This window comes from Geotrypetes seraphini, chromosome 6 (genome assembly GCF_902459505.1).
Source record: "Geotrypetes seraphini chromosome 6, aGeoSer1.1, whole genome shotgun sequence".
NCBI lineage: Eukaryota > Metazoa > Chordata > Amphibia > Gymnophiona > Dermophiidae > Geotrypetes > Geotrypetes seraphini.
In genome coordinates, this window is record NC_047089.1 from 175,859,249 (window position 1) to 175,874,777 (window position 15,529).

The following is a 15,529-nucleotide window of genomic DNA, read 5'->3' on the forward strand; positions in this document are numbered from 1 at the left end:
ATTTATTTAATGTACCTGGGACAATGAGAGGATTAAATGACTTGCCCAGGGTCACAAGGAGCAGCATGGATTTGAACCCACAACTTCAGGGTACTGAGGCTGCAGTTTTAACCACTGTGACACACTCTCCTCTTTTCTAGAATAGATAACAATAGCATGGAAGCCAACCTTATGTGAAACCTGAACTCCCAGGAGGAATAGCAATCCTACTTATAAGGGTGTCAGCAGTTAAGAACCGATGGTACTGCAGCCTGCAACAGAAAGGATTCAGAAGGTGGAGTCTACTTAAAAGGGAATGAATCAAAAGATCTTTTCTTTGAACATGCTGAGGAAAACGGAATATACTGTACTTAAAAGTGGAATGAAGTAACCCAATCCATAAAACAAATCTATACCAAGATGCATATCCAGCTTTCTTTTATTTTCTCGAGACCAGCAACTTTTTATGTAGGAAAAATAACCCAGTTTATCCTGTTATTCTGTCTCTAAAATCTTTCCTTGAAGACAAATCGAACATCAAAACATTCTAAACCTAAACCTAAACCTATGAAAAGGAAACTGAAACTGACAACCCAGAGTGAGGCTTGCAACACACATTGAAAGACTATTGGAGCACCAGAATGAGACTTGGAACACATTACTAGAGAGGCAATTGGAGCACTAGAATGAGGTTTGGATTGCACAGAGACTGCCTGGCTCCTGCCCCACCCCTTCTACGAGCCGGAAGTGTGAGCTAGGTGCACAGTGCACCTAACTTGTCAGTACGGTGGAGCTTGAAACCAGCAGCAGGGAGGGAGAGAGCAATATGGCACTATTGCAGCCCGTTACCCATGTAATCTTTGACATGGATGGTCTTTTGCTGGGTTTGTAGCCTCTCTTCGCTTTTGTTATGTTTTGTAGTACACCCATTCATTGAATTGCTTTCATTTTCTTTGAGGGCTGAGTTGTAAAATATTTTCTTTGTAGTGTTCCGCAGTTGAAAAAAATGTCAAAAGTGGTTGGTTCCTTAGTTGTCATTGAACGATTCATATTTTGGGAAGTAGTTAAAATCACAAGGTGTTTTTTTTTTGTTTTGTTTTTTTGCCAGCTTGGAAATAACTGGCAATGCTGATAACATTTCTCCATGCCGCTATTTTTTAAAGTTATAACAATTTCTCATGTCACCGAGTTATTTCTAGCTTTGTTGTTGGAGATTTGCAAATAGCTCGACGGAAGAAAAAAAAAAATCTAAGTTGGTGAATTGTCCTTTTCTAATTATCTATCTGCATGATCATGTTTCCCAATTTTTGTTACTGTAGTATGACTCAAAGAGTTTCTTTGAGATACAATTTTAATATTCCAAAGTAAATGAGATGTCCAGCCTAGTGCTAATCAGGGATGTCAACCAAGGGCAGGATTCACTAAACGTCCAAACTGTGCACGATTCGTTTCCTATTAAATGCCAGCGGACTGATTCAGTAAAGGCCTGCATGCAAATGGGGACGATCGTTAGCACGCCCCCTACCCACGGCCAGAGCGATCCCGCTCATGCTCACACCCTAACAGTTGTGACAGGAGAAGCAGCCTCCTGTCACTGCTGTCAGGGCTCAGCCCAGCCCAGATCTCTCTTGCCTACTTCTGGACTCTCCTGCTCTCTGCTGCCTTTCCCTGCAGTGCAAGCCCGTGGTTTTAAAGTGGGCCTGCACTGCGGAGAACCGCGACAGAGAGCAGGAGAATCCGGAAGCAGACAAGAGAGATCTGCCCGACAACTCCCCAGGCCCCAATCTCTCCTGCCTGCGCTGCTCTTCCATGCCCGCCCCCCACCCCTTAGAGAAAAAGCAGGAAACCAGGAGGGATACCAACTCCCTCCTGCCATCAACGTGTTTTTTTTTTGTTTTTTTTTAATGCTGCATGCATGCAGCACAGCCCTCGCCCTCCCCCTTTGCAGACCAGCACGGCCCACCCCTGGCAGTAAAAAGTTGTGAGCAGGAGGGGTGCTCAGTCCCTCCTGCTCCTAGGTCTCCCACCCCCTGGCCCGGTCCTGGTCAGGCCCGGCCCACCCACCCCGGTACCTGTAAAATAGTTGGGAGTAGGAGGGGTGCCTGGTCCCTCCTGCTCCTTGGGCAAGGCTCCCCAACATCTTCAGGAGCAGGAGGGGGTGCCCGAACCCTCCTCCTGCTCCTACGCCGCTCCAAAATCTTCGGGAGCAGGAGGAAACTCCTCCTGCTTCTACACTGCTGCCCGCCGCCGCCCATTAATGACCTTAGGCCGCCCAGGCGCATCATCTGATGCATGGGGAGAGGCCTAAGGCACTGATTGGCTGAAGCGCCTCAGGCTCCTCCCTTTGGAGGCGCAGGGGCACCTCAGCCAATCATGGACTTCCTTAGGGAGGAGTCTAAGGAAGTCCCTGATTGGCCATTGTTTTGGAGGACTCCTCCTTTAGGCCTCTCCCCGTGCATCAGATGATGCACCGGGGCGGGGCGGTGGCGGACAGCAGAGTAGGAGTAGGAGGAGTTTCCTCCTGCTCCCAAAGATTTTGGAACGGGCACCCCTCCTGCTCCCAACTATTTTACAGGTACCGGGGTGGGTGGGACGGTCCCCACTGCTTGGGCCGACCGGGGGTGGGAGGCCTAAGAGCAGGAGGGATCGAGCACCCCTCCTGCTCCCAACTTGGATTTTGGGGGGGAGGGGTTCTGGCCTGGCTCGGCTGAGGGGTTGGTGAGCCTAAGGGGCAGGAGGGACCGAGTACCCCTCCTGCTCCCAACTTTGGTCCATCGGACCCACAATCTTTTTGTTTTTTTTTTTAGTAGTTTTGAGCTCTGCGAGCACGTAGTTTTAACCCGCTTTAAACTCGTGAGTTAAAACCACGGGCTCGCAGGATGGGGAAGGGCAGTGCAGGGCAGCGGGACTTCGGGGCAGTGCAGCTTTTTTACATAGGCCAGGGAGCCCATGGTTTTAACCCATGGGTTAAAACTAGGGGCTCGCTGGGCGGGGAAGGGCAGGAGAGCTTCGGGGAAGGGCAGGAAAACGACGATGTGGCAGGAGAAATTCAGGGAAGATCGAGGCAGAGCAAGGCAGCATTCAGGGCGAGCAGGCAGGAGAGATTGCAGGGCAGAGAGCAAGGCTTACAGTGGGAAAGACGTTTTCGACTGGTCCCTAGCAGTTGCTTCTTCAGGTGATCGGCCAGCCCAGTCGCATCCAAAATTTTGTGTAGTGAATTGGGTCGCTGTCCAATTTGCATGCGTTTTATCTCATTTGCATGCACGGATTCGAAGCGGATCGCAGGAGAGGTAAGTGAATCATGCCGGATGGAAATTTGATTGTAAAAGAGTCGCAAGCTGATCAGTACACAATTGGTTTGCTTAGTGAATCTAGCCTCAAGTGGGGTGTTGTCAGATCTGCGGGAGGCAGACACTGAGCTTAACAGTATCACCCCCACTGTTTTCTTGGTTGTCAACTTCAGTCATCTGAACAAAACTTATAGTAGAAACAGTCAAGTGTGCATCATCAATTTCTTGTAGTGCCAAGACTTCAGTGAATAGTATCAGTTTATAAATGTACATTATTTTTATCTGCTGGGCTTAGAATTTATGTGTAGATAATAGAGGAAGTGGATTTGGATAAGGACAGAAGTAGGGTTACTAGATTTTGCATCTGGAAAAAGAGGATGTGTGGCCCTCCCCCAGCCCCATGCAAACCTCGTCTTTTTGGACCAAGTGTAGAGTGCATCTGCACATGTGCAGATACAACATGATGACATCACACAAATGCACACATGTGTATGATGTCACTGCATCACATCTGCACATGCGCAGTTGGGTAAAACTAACCTGTCTCAAAACCTGGACAAAGTGCCGAGTTTTAAAAAGCTGCCTGGACAGTCCTCTAAAAAGAGGACTTGTCCGGGTAAATCTGGATGTCTGATAATCCTAGACAGAAGAAACCCAAAAATATTAGAGAACAATCATTCTGCTAAATAGTTCATCTATGGTGCTCCAAGCTTATCAGAGAATGCCTAAAAGGCAGAAGAATAGGAACCAAGCATTGAGCAGCTGAGGTAGTGCTGGTGCAAAAGTATTGGGTGCCTTAGGCCTCCCTGAAGTGGTAATTTCAAGGCCCATAGTAATCCCTCTGAGCTTTCAGTAAACACAACAATCATGATCACCTCTGCATCTCAGAACACTACTGTAAAAATGCATAAATGTAAATTTTAATACTGAGCTTTATTTAGTATATTCTAATTGAGAGCATTTTCCAAAAGTCTGATTAATTGGCTTATTTTGAAATTCCTGTGCATGAAAATATAGGATGGTGATCTTTTGAGTTTGACTGCTAAACACTGTTGCTTTGTTTCCTTCTACATCATAGCACTCCCATTGGTTACCTTCCAGATGCTGGGGAGGTCTTGCAGCTCATTTACATATTCCTTCCAGCATTCTCTGGGGTGACTGGCAGGTCCTCCTCATTCCATCTGGTTGCTCATACTACCTAGTGCTCCCACTGACTGCCTACCAGGTGCTGTGATTGTATTTTCTTTTCTCTTATTTCTTAGGGCTCCAGTACACTTTCTCTTGATATTGTTTCTTCCCAATCTTATTTCCCATCTCAAACTACTGCATATCTCAAGACTGCATTGCCCACTTTCTGTTTTCATCACTTTACCATCCATTTTGGCTTTACCTTAGCTCTCAAGCTTCAACTTTTTCTTCCTTTCATTCATCCATTCTCATTTTGTTTGAGTGCATCTCATTTTCATTAGTTAACTAGCTTGTTTTTAAATCCTGGGTAGGTCAATGTCCCTTTTCTATTGATAAAAATGTTAGATCTGAAAGAAATAATATACAGTAGACTCTCTGTTAACCAGAATTCTTTTAACCAGAACTCTCAAGCAACCAGAAAAGAAAATCTAAGAAATAGTGTAATACTTTAAATAAAAATGAAAATAAAATCAATTTCTGGTAGAAATGTAAGTGTAAACTTGGCACGACACACTTGAGTACACCAACACTTTGCCTACCAGATGTCTGGTAGTTTGTCTGGAATAGTTTATAGTATGGCATAGTATGGGGTATATTATTAGTTAGGCCTATTTTTAATAGTAACTCTTAAGCAACCAGAAACTATATTTATCCATCATCTGTCAATCCCCATGGGTGCCAGTTAACTGAGAGTCTACTGTACTTTTTTTTTCTAACCTTGAAAAATGTAAAATAATTATCATCAATTAACTTTTTTATTATCTCGGAGCAAGAATTTGAAATGACATTCCTGTGTAAATTAGATCGGCACCTTTGTACTGCTTATTCCGTAAAAGGCTGAAAACTTATCTGTTTGAAAACTGGGCTTCTTAGATATTTTATATAATTTTTAATATATGTTTTCTTTCTTGCTGAAATCCACAGAGAGAAATTGTGGAATATAAGACATTTTAGCACTGCACAGCACAGCATAGCATAGCATCATGTTTCCTGTACTCTTCTCTGTACTCTTAACTATGGATGTTTCTGCTTTAAGGTACTTTTTGGCCTAACCCCCAGATATATAACTGACCTTTTCTCTTTCTCAACCAATCAATATATGAGAAGCTCAAACTTGAATTATGTTTCCCTACTGGTTAGAGGATGTAAATTTAAAAGATATCATCAACATCTCTTCTCATATCGGGCAGCATTATGGGGTAAAGATCTGAAACAATTACTTATGCTTGCGAATACTTATGGGGAATTTAGGAAACACCTAAAAACATATCTGTTCCTAAAGTACGTAGGCAGCTGCACTGCACAATCTTTCCCCACAATAACTGACCGCTAAACTTTAACTCTGTTAGTACTACTCAATCTTTAACATTTTTTAATCATTGTAAACCGCATAGAATTTCATGGTCCTGCGGTAAATAAACTTATTATTATTATTATTGCTCTCTTGCTCCTCCTTCTGCTGCCTGATATCAGTCCCAATCAATTCTTGCCATACACAGGATACCCCACAACCTCTCCAATCTTATTTCTGTTCTTCTCCTTCCTCATCCTCCTCTGCCTTTTTCATGTGCTTTGTGGAATGTCTGCTCTGTTTCCAACAAACTTGCCTACATTCATGACCTCAGTATCACTTATGCTTTCTTTCTCCTTGCTCTAACTCAGACTTGGCTTTTCATTGAACACCCTACTTCAGTTGCTGCCCTGTGTTATTGTAGTGTTGGGCTGCTATGCCTCCTTTCTCGCCAGTTTTCTTCCTTTGAGTTTCCATAATAACCTAACTTTAACCACAATTGTCTGAGTTTGGGTTCAAATGTAAGACACATCAAAAATCCTCCTAAAAATCTTCAAGGTGGACTCCAAAGGAAAAATAATTCAATCGAAGCACACATTTTTTTGTGGTCATTGCATTGAAAGGGCTACTAAGCACCAAGAATTTAGTTGAGGCCCACAGTTCCAGGGAATCGAATCCTTTCTTCTTGTACAATCCCGTTCTATTCCTGGAGAAGTGGGTTATGCATCCCCAATCGCGAGACTGCTTGGGGAATTCATAACCCGCTTGGGGAATTCATAACCCACTTGGGGATTCATAACCCACTTGGGGATTCAGTTGTTTTCCTACAAGTGGGACAGTAGGCATTTTCCTCTTGAAGCTCAATCTCTGGCTATATTCAAATGTAGGCTAAAAGCCCGCCTTTTTGTGGCTGCCTTTTCACTGCCCATGTCTGTTTTAATCATTTCCATGATAACTTGGGGAAATCCACTGCTTATTCCTAGGATAATCTAGCTAGGTACTTGGAACCTGGGTTGGTCACTGTTGGAAACAGGATACTGGCTTGATAGGCCTTGGGTTGTCCCAGTATGGCAATTCTTATGTTCTTATTTGTCCTTTTTGTCGGCTTTGAATAGATTTTGAGCTTTGTTGATCAGGTACTATCTTATATATGTTTTATGTATAGCTCTGCGTGCATCTAGTAAAGCTATAGAAATGATAAATAGTAGTAGCAGTAATAGTGACTTCAGCTGCTTTTTGATATCCCATTGTAGTCTTGCCTAATGTTTGCATCAGCCTTGGCCTCAGCTCCAAACAGCACTGATATAGCATTTGTACCTAAAGGCTTAGGGAGGTAAACTGCATGCATTGCAGCCCTAGACAAAGGCATGCTAGCAGGCGATTAGGCTACATGAAATAGTATTCTGGACCTTAACCTCCTTGCTGGGCAAAATGAATGGGTCATTTTTATATTTATCTGCCATCATCTGGTATTTTAACAATATAAATACTGAGAGAGAAATCAGTGCCTCTTAGGTCAGGTTTATGAAAGGGAGTATTTTCTTTCTGCACAGAAACAAAACATTTAAATTTTAGCCCATGAATTTTCTTCTTACAGATTAGAAAACTGAAAACTAAGGCAGCTTGAAACAGAATTTAAAGTTTTAATAATGTAACCTCTCCAGTAGTCTTTTTTTTATTATTATTAGTATATTTTTTTTGTAATGGATTCTCTTTTTATAATAAAGATATACAAAGTAATATCTTGTTTGGGTGTAGAAATAATAGGTACAGGAAGAAAGATTTTTAGCAGTTTGTGGTAAAAGTAGTGATTAAAATGAGCCATTATGTACCAATAGGGAAAATATTCTTAGCAGTCTTTTCCAATGAGCAAGTATTGCTTTTATCTGTAGGGGTTACATACCATATACAGTGGTTGCTTGGTTTGCGAGCATAATTCGTTCCAGAAGCATGCTCGTAAACCAAAGTGCTCGTATATCAAAGCGATTTCCCCATAGGAAGTAAGGGAAACTCGCTTGATTGGTTTCTACCCCCACACCCCTGAGGCCACCGGCGCTGCTCGCTTCCACACATCCCACCCCCGAGGCCACTAGCATGCTTCTACCACCCCCACCCAAGAACCGGCATTGCTCCCCTCCTGCGAACGCCCCCCCCCCGTGCCTGCCCACCCAAACCCCACTACAGCACCAATCCACAGGACATACCAGTGCCTGAAGATCCTGCAGATCCTGCCTCTTGCCGTTGGGCTGGGCCTTGACCATCTGCGCATGCTCAAGGCCTTCTGGCTCTCGGGTAAGGGTTTGTGTTTGGGCGGGCGGGCGATGCTGGTTCTTGCGGGGGGGAGGGACGTTCGCAGGCGGGGGGAGGGGGGCGATGCCGGTTCTCGGGGGTGGGCTTGCAAATCGAGTCAATGCTCACTTTGCGAGGCACGATTTGCTTGAGTGTTTTGCTTGTCTTGTAAAACACTTGCAAACCAAGGTTTGACTGTATACTCAAATATAAAATGAGATTTTTGGGCCAAAAATTGCCCCAAAAAGGGGGGTCTTGGTTTATAGTTCAGCTACTACATTATCACTGAGCCTGCTGTCTTCCCTTTAATCCCCCTCCCCCCGGCGCCTCTCCCCCAATGTACGCTGGAACAGTTATCCTCCCAGTCCCAAGATGATCCATGCTGTTCCCCTTCGTGACCCCCCCTCGCCCTGCTTATCCGTTCAGTTTTGAAGAAAAGCTTCTGCCACCGATGCTGTATACTGATCCAGCAAGTCTTATGAAGTTTGCTGCAGGATCTTGCAGCAGTCATTTTTTCACTACAGAGACTGCCGGGCAGGAGCGTAAAAGGGATTGCTCCTGCGCCGTCTCACTGCTGGACCACCGGGGACCAAAGGTAGACCTGCAGGGGGACCAGGAGGGAAGGGGAGAGGTGGGCTACTTGCACAAAGTCGCCGGGAAAGAGGTATTGAAGGCAGCTCCGGTTCCCCACTCCACTGGACCACCAGGGAAGTACTGGAGACCTGCTGTGGGTCTGGGAAGAGGGGCAGACTAATTGTCTGTCTGTTTGCTTGTACACTGGACCACTAGGGCAGTACTGCAGGCCTGCTGTGGGTCTGGGAGGGGGGCCATTTCAGGAAAGGGGGCAGATTGGCTGGCTGCAGAGCCAGCAAAAAGGCCACCAGGGAGGGAGGAGAGGTCGCTTCTGCCCTTAAATATATGGTAAACCATTGGTTTATATTCAAGTCAATCTTTTTTCCTCCTTTTTTTGGGGGGGGGGGAAGGTTACCTCGGTTTATATTTGGATCGGTTTATATTTAAGTATATACGTTATTTAAAGTTTTTAAAAAATTTGTTAAAACTTATGGCAAGATGTCTAGTTTTTGTAGACCGTCTCACCAGGAACACACAAATTTCTAATCTCGGTTTATATTTGAGTCAGCCTTTTTTTCTCCTTTTTGAGTCACCTCGGTTTATATTTGGATCGGTTTATATTCTAGTATATATGGTAACATGAAGAATAATTTTATAAACTACATCCAAATCAACAACTGTTATTCAGGCTGCTTGTTATTATGTGCAAGTGGTGCCATGTGTAGCCAGTCAGTAGCAGCATCTTTTGCTCTATGACAGTGTATTGCAGACTGTGTGCTGCGGCACGCGAGATTCCAGGAGTGCCATGAGATGCCGGTGAGGAAGAGAGGCACCAGCTGACTGCCTATAGGATGTGCCTCTCGCAGTCAGTTGGTGCTAGCGCCTCTCCTCCTCTCGCACCCCCCCCCCATACACACTGACATCGTAATAGCAAGCTCAGGGCCCATCTGGAGGGCCTCTGCACATGCGCAAACATTGATGTGATGATGTTACACATGCACATGACATCATTGTGTCGACGTCCGCACCCTTCAGAAGTGGTCCGGAGTTTAATGTGCCACAGCTTCAAAAGGTTTTCAAGACACTGCTCTATGAAGTCCTGCTAAACTTCTATTTTGTTGGTTCAGTGGACAGGAGTCAACAACATGAGACATCGCCTACATTTGTCTGTAATTGCCCAGGTTACTATTTCTCCACTTTGAAGAAACATGAATCCTTTGATGTGGCTGGCGGCTGAGTGGAAAGATGGGTAGAAGTCAGAACCTGTGAATAAACCCTACTGTTCGACAAGCAGGTTTTAATCTCTCCTGTTGCTAGTGGTCTCTCCTCAACCTCTTCTGCACAGAACAGGGTTCATAATAAATTGTGCTTAATATTCATATTCAAGAGTCTAATTGGGAGAAATTGTTTCAGGGGTTATGTGCCTTCAGTTTAAGGATATTAAAAACAAATTAATGTTTTTTTGTAAACTGCTTTGGTGTTAAGTGGGTAACAAATAAAAATAAAATGAAATACTTTTGAACATTTTGAGATTTACTATCTTTCATACACAACTTTGCTACTATCCTTCATTGTAATAATGAATAATTGAAATCACACTTTAAATGCAATAAAGAAAAGTTCTTAATTTTTAATAATTATTATTCTGCAGTAATCTAATGTGTTTATAAGAGATGTTCTCATACCACCATATATGATACACAGGCCAAATCAGTTTACAGTTCAAAAATTTAGGAAGTAAAGAACGCAATTCAAATAATAGCATAGGTCTATGACATACAAACATGAAAACATCCAAAATCAATATAAGGGGACAGGTAAAGGTTCAGAACATCCAGGTGCTTGCCTTCCTGCTGGAAGGACTGGAAAAAGGCCCAGTGGTTGGCTCCTTGAAAGTTCAGATTATGTGGCTCTCGTGTTTGGTTAATAAGGTCACCATAGCCGCATATCCAGATGTGGCCAGGTTTTTGAATGGCTCTTTTGTTCCTCTGTCCTCCAGCATAGAGTCTTAATCTGGTCCTATGGGCGCTAGCTAGAGTGCTCTATGAACCTCTAGAGCAAGCTTCTTTAGTGGGTTTTTTCCAGTCAAAATGGTGTTTTTGGTGGCGATTACTTCAGCTTGATGAATATCGAAATTGCCGGCATTGTCATGCAGAGATCCCTTCTTCAGAATTTTGGATTCAGGTGTGGTATTGTGCACAGTACCATCTTTCTTTCTCAAAGTAGTCTCCAGCTTTCATATCAATCAAAAAGTGTGATTGCCTGATTTCACACCATCAGGATTGAGGAAGAGTGATAAAATGCTGAAATTGTTGGATGTGCACAGAGTATTAATGCAGCATCTGGAGGTTACAAATTAATTTCAACTGTCAGATCATCTCTTCATACTTGCGAGTACTGTCCGTAAAGGCTGATTAGCCTCGAAGCTGACCATTTCTAGATGGATCCATATGGCCATCTCTTCAGCCTATGTTGGTAGTGGAAAGTGACAATCTATATCTATAAAGGCACATTCTACTAGAAGTGTGGCTTCTTCATGGGCGGAATCTTTTGCGGTATCTCTAGAAAAATATCTGTAGAGCGGCCACCTGGTCTCTATGTTCACGAAGTTTTACAGGATGGATATAGCGGCTGAAAAGGACTCTGCATTCGGATCATCCATTCTGTCAGCAGGCTCATCTGTCCCACCCTAGGCTCTGGGGACTGCTTTGATACGTCCTGAAGGTTCAGTTATAATGTGTCTGTCACACTAGAAGTAAAGATTAGGTTCTTACATCGTTACTCTTTCGAATAGACAGACACATTATTTCTGAAACCTATACTACCTTACTACCTTGAATATGTCAGGGAATCTGGACATCTTGTTTCTTTCCTTTATCTAGCATTGACAAGGATAGAGGACATGACTGCCACTTTGAAGAATCTAGGGATATCTGATGAATCTCCCACACTCTTAATGCAGGTTGCACTCTGGTTGGTGACTTGTTTGTTTTCACCTTGTTATTATTGAAAATGTTTTTGTTTTATCTGTTATATGTCAATGATATGAGCAGAATGCATGTGTTTCTCAGGAGAGTACCCATACCCCTCCCTATTCTGTTTCCTCTCTAGGCTGACTATCTGCTTTGGTACGAACTGAAGAATTGGAGGACAGCCCAGAGATATGGAAGAGCAAAAGAATGCTAATAAGAATCTCTACAATAATTCTCATGACTACTCGAAGGTTGTGGCACAGTGGTTAAAGTTATAGCCTCAGCACCCTGGGGTTGTGGGTTCAAACCCACGCTACACCTTGTGACCCTGGGTAAGTCACTTAATCCCCCCATTGCCCCAGGTATACTAGATAGATTGTGAGCCCACCGGGTCAGATAGGGAAAAATGCTTGAGTATCTGAATAAATTCATGTAAACCGTTCTGAGCTCTCCTGAGAGAACGGTATAGAAAATTGAATAAATACTAAACTAAACCTTAGGTTTGTATACCGCACCATCTCCATGGTCGTGGAGCTCGGCACGGTTTACAGGAATTGTAATGAGAAAGGAACTCCAGGAAAGGGCTAGATGAAGGAGAAGATGAAGGAGGAGAGAAGGAAGTTAGAGGGCTAGGATGTCAGATGAGGAGGAAGTGTTATATTTTTGAGAAAAGCCAGGTTTTCAGATGTTTACGGAAGGGTTGAAGAGCATTCAGGTTCCGAAGAGGGGAGGAAAGGTTGTTCCAGAGCTCGGTGAGTCTAAAGAGGAGGGAAGTCCCCAGTGTTCCTGGGAGGGTAATGCCTTTTAATGAGGGGAAGGATAATTTTGATTTTTGGGTGGGTCTGATGGTATTGGGATTTGAGAAGTTCCAAGAAAGCGGAATTAATGGTGGAAGGATGCCATGGAGGATCTTGAAAGTGTGTCTGTCTAATAGAAAGAAGATTACCAAGTAAACAACCTAATCTTTCCTTCTAGTGCTTTTGATTAAGGAAAGCGTTGCAAATAAAATAGGAATTACAGGGGCCTCTGAAAATAAGATTGAGTCAATTTTAGGTAGCCACTGGAAAACCTTTAGTTCAGTTGCAATGTATAGAGAATGAAACTGGGTAAATATGTAAGAAATGTTATATTCTATTTTCTTACATTGGATTACAAAGTTCTGGCAAGAAGTTTCATGAAAATCAGCTAGTTGTAACAGCACTTCTTGATTTTATTTATAGATAGATAGATATCGACGCCTTCTCAATTCACTGACTTTACTCCTGCCCAGAGAGGCTCACATGCATCTCAAGACTGATAATCATTCCCGTCTACTTTGGACTCCAAAACAAAAAGGGGCCATTATCTGCCTCACTCCTCGTTGTGCTTGTAGCTCAGTTAGTGCACCCTAGAAGACTACCCAGACAGTGGATTTTCCTCCTCTGGAATCCACCTTAAAGACAGAAGAGTATTGTACAGGAATTCCATTAGCTCTGTTTCCTCCTCGTACATGAAATGAATCATCTTATGATAACATCTCTTACCAAAGATTTGTTTAGTACATGTTGAGAGGTTCCTTCCTATTGCAGCAGGAAGAAAAAACACATTCAGATGGTTTGGACTCTTATTCATAGATGCCCTCAAACATCAGTGTAGCTGTGCCAGTATATGGCCGCCTACAAGAGTAACAGCTTTGTATGTAGCACTATTAATCATTCAGCCTGTATCAAGAGTTGGAAGTAAAAGGCAAAATTTAACAATCATCTGGTTTCAGAAAAGTTCAGCTTTCTCATTTGTCAGTGGTAATTGGCAATGCAGAGGATTTTTATAATATGCTACCTGGTAGAGTCTTGGGCCAGTGAGGCAATAAAATTTTCCAGGGTGCAGTGCTGTTTGCCTGCATTGCCGCTCCTTAGCTGTATGTATTTCAATATATGCATACCATTTATCAGAAGGCATGTGGTTTCTTGTTTAATATACTTTCACAATTGCAGTCTGAATTGGTGGCTCTTTTGGCTTAAACAGATGAGTGTGAAACTTGTCTTATATGCCCAGCATTTAATGCATTTTCTTGAATCTCAGTTTCTTTCATTTCCAACGGATATCTGTGGTGGCTGCATGCAACTGATTTCCATAAATACTCCTTTACTTGAAACTATTTGTTTAGTTACAAAAGTGTATTGCAAACTGTGTGCCGCGGCGATTTCAGGTGTGCCGCAGTACAGTGGGGAAGAGGAGAGATGCCAGTGCCAGCTGACTGTCTACAGGATGTGCCTCTCACGAAGAGAAGCACGTCCTGTAAGCAATCTCCCAATGCTGGCACTTTTCTCTGCTGGCCCTTCTCTCCAGCTCTTCTCTCTATCAGCCCTTCTCTCCTCTCGGCATAAGGCCCATTTGAAGGGCCTTTGCGCATACGCTGATGTCACGCATGCGTGTGATGTCATCATGCCGACACCAGCGCCCTTCCGGGTGTCTCAAGCCGGGGACAGTAGGTTTAGTGTGCCCTGGATCGAAAATGTTTGCAAGAAACAAGCTAAAGGAAACTAGGAGGCTCATTTTCAACCCCCCCCCCACCCTTTCAGATCTGAATGAAACAGTACTGTCTTAATGCAACTGCAGATAGCATGGTCAGTCCTAGTATAACAGCAAGCAGGTGTCTAGAGTAGCATGATGGTCAATGCATTGGACTCCAGAGAAGGGGACCCAGGCCCATATCCCACCCTAACTAGAACACTTATGGGGGAAAGTTTGAGTCCAACAAAACCTGCCTAAAACATACTGTACCTACATATAGGTGACACTTGCAGCCATAAGGGCTATTGTAATGGTAGACAGGTGGGTCCAGTAGGTTTTGAAGATGTTTTGGAGGGCACAGTATACAATGTAAGGGGATTCTGGTGAGATGTGTACCTGGCACCCTTTATGTGAAGTTCACAGCAATGCCCCCTATAGATGGTGGACCTACCTATGCCAAATGGATTGGTTTTGGACGTTTTGCATATAAAAATGGCCAAAAACAATATATACACTTAGGATCAAAATGTCTAGATCAGGGGTGCCCACACTTTTTGGGCTTGCGAGCTACTTTTTAAATGATCAAGTCAAAATGATCTACCAACAATAAAATTTTAAAAAAACACAAAGCACACTGTATGCATAGAAAATGTTAATCATCATTCCTATTCCAGGGTTTTTCAAAGAGGTCAAAGCAGATGACTCTAAGCACTATCACCTCAGTAACAACCATACAAAAATAGACAAATATACCCCCTCCCTTTTTACTAAACCACGATAGCAGTTTTTAAGCGCAGGGAGCTGCGCTGAATGCCCAGCGCTGCTCTCGACACTCATAGGCTCCCTGCGCTAAAAACCTCTATTGCGGTTTAGTAAAAGGGGACCTTAGTGTAAAATATAGACAGCAGATATAAATTCAGACACATTTTGATCACTAAATTTAAAATAAAATCATTTTCCCTACCTTGTCTGGTGATTTCATGAGTCTCTGGTTGCACTTTCTTCTTCTGACTGTGTATCCAATCTTTCTTCCCTTCTTTTAACCTGTATGCTTCCTCTCCTCCAGACCTTGTTCCCTCCCCCAACTTTTCCTTCCTCTCTCCCTGCCCTTTCTTTCTCTCTGCCTCCCTTTCTTTTTTTTCTGTTTCTCTTCTTTCCTTCTGTCTCCCTGCTTGCCCTTTTTCTTTCTTTCTCCCTGCCCTCCCCCAAGCCACTGCCATCGGGGACCAGGACCCAAACCGCCACCAAAAACAGGCCCGAAAGCTGACGCCGCCCCAACATCTCCCTGCTTCGGCCGACCAGCATCGCGATCGAGCTGTTGGGGGAAATGCTGCCGGGTCCTGCCTTCGCGGAAACAGAAAGTAGGCAGGAACCGGCAGGAAGAAGAACAAATGCTTCACTAACCTGTCTCCCGCATTAGCCCGTAGCGAACGCTTGCTTCAGGGCTCTCAACA

The 15,529-nt window shown here is 43.7% G+C and overlaps 1 protein-coding gene across 1 annotated transcript in view; it reads left to right on the top strand.

Moving 5' to 3' along the window:
• Nucleotides 1-702: 702 nt before the first annotated feature.
• Nucleotides 703-15,529, top strand: part of PUDP (pseudouridine 5'-phosphatase) — a 143,404-nt gene continuing 128,577 nt past the window's right edge. The window contains exon 1 of the mRNA XM_033950590.1: nucleotides 703-863. Coding sequence (XP_033806481.1) covers nucleotides 806-863 — 58 coding nt within the window. The 5' untranslated portion in view covers nucleotides 703-805. The remainder of the gene's footprint in view (nucleotides 864-15,529) is intronic.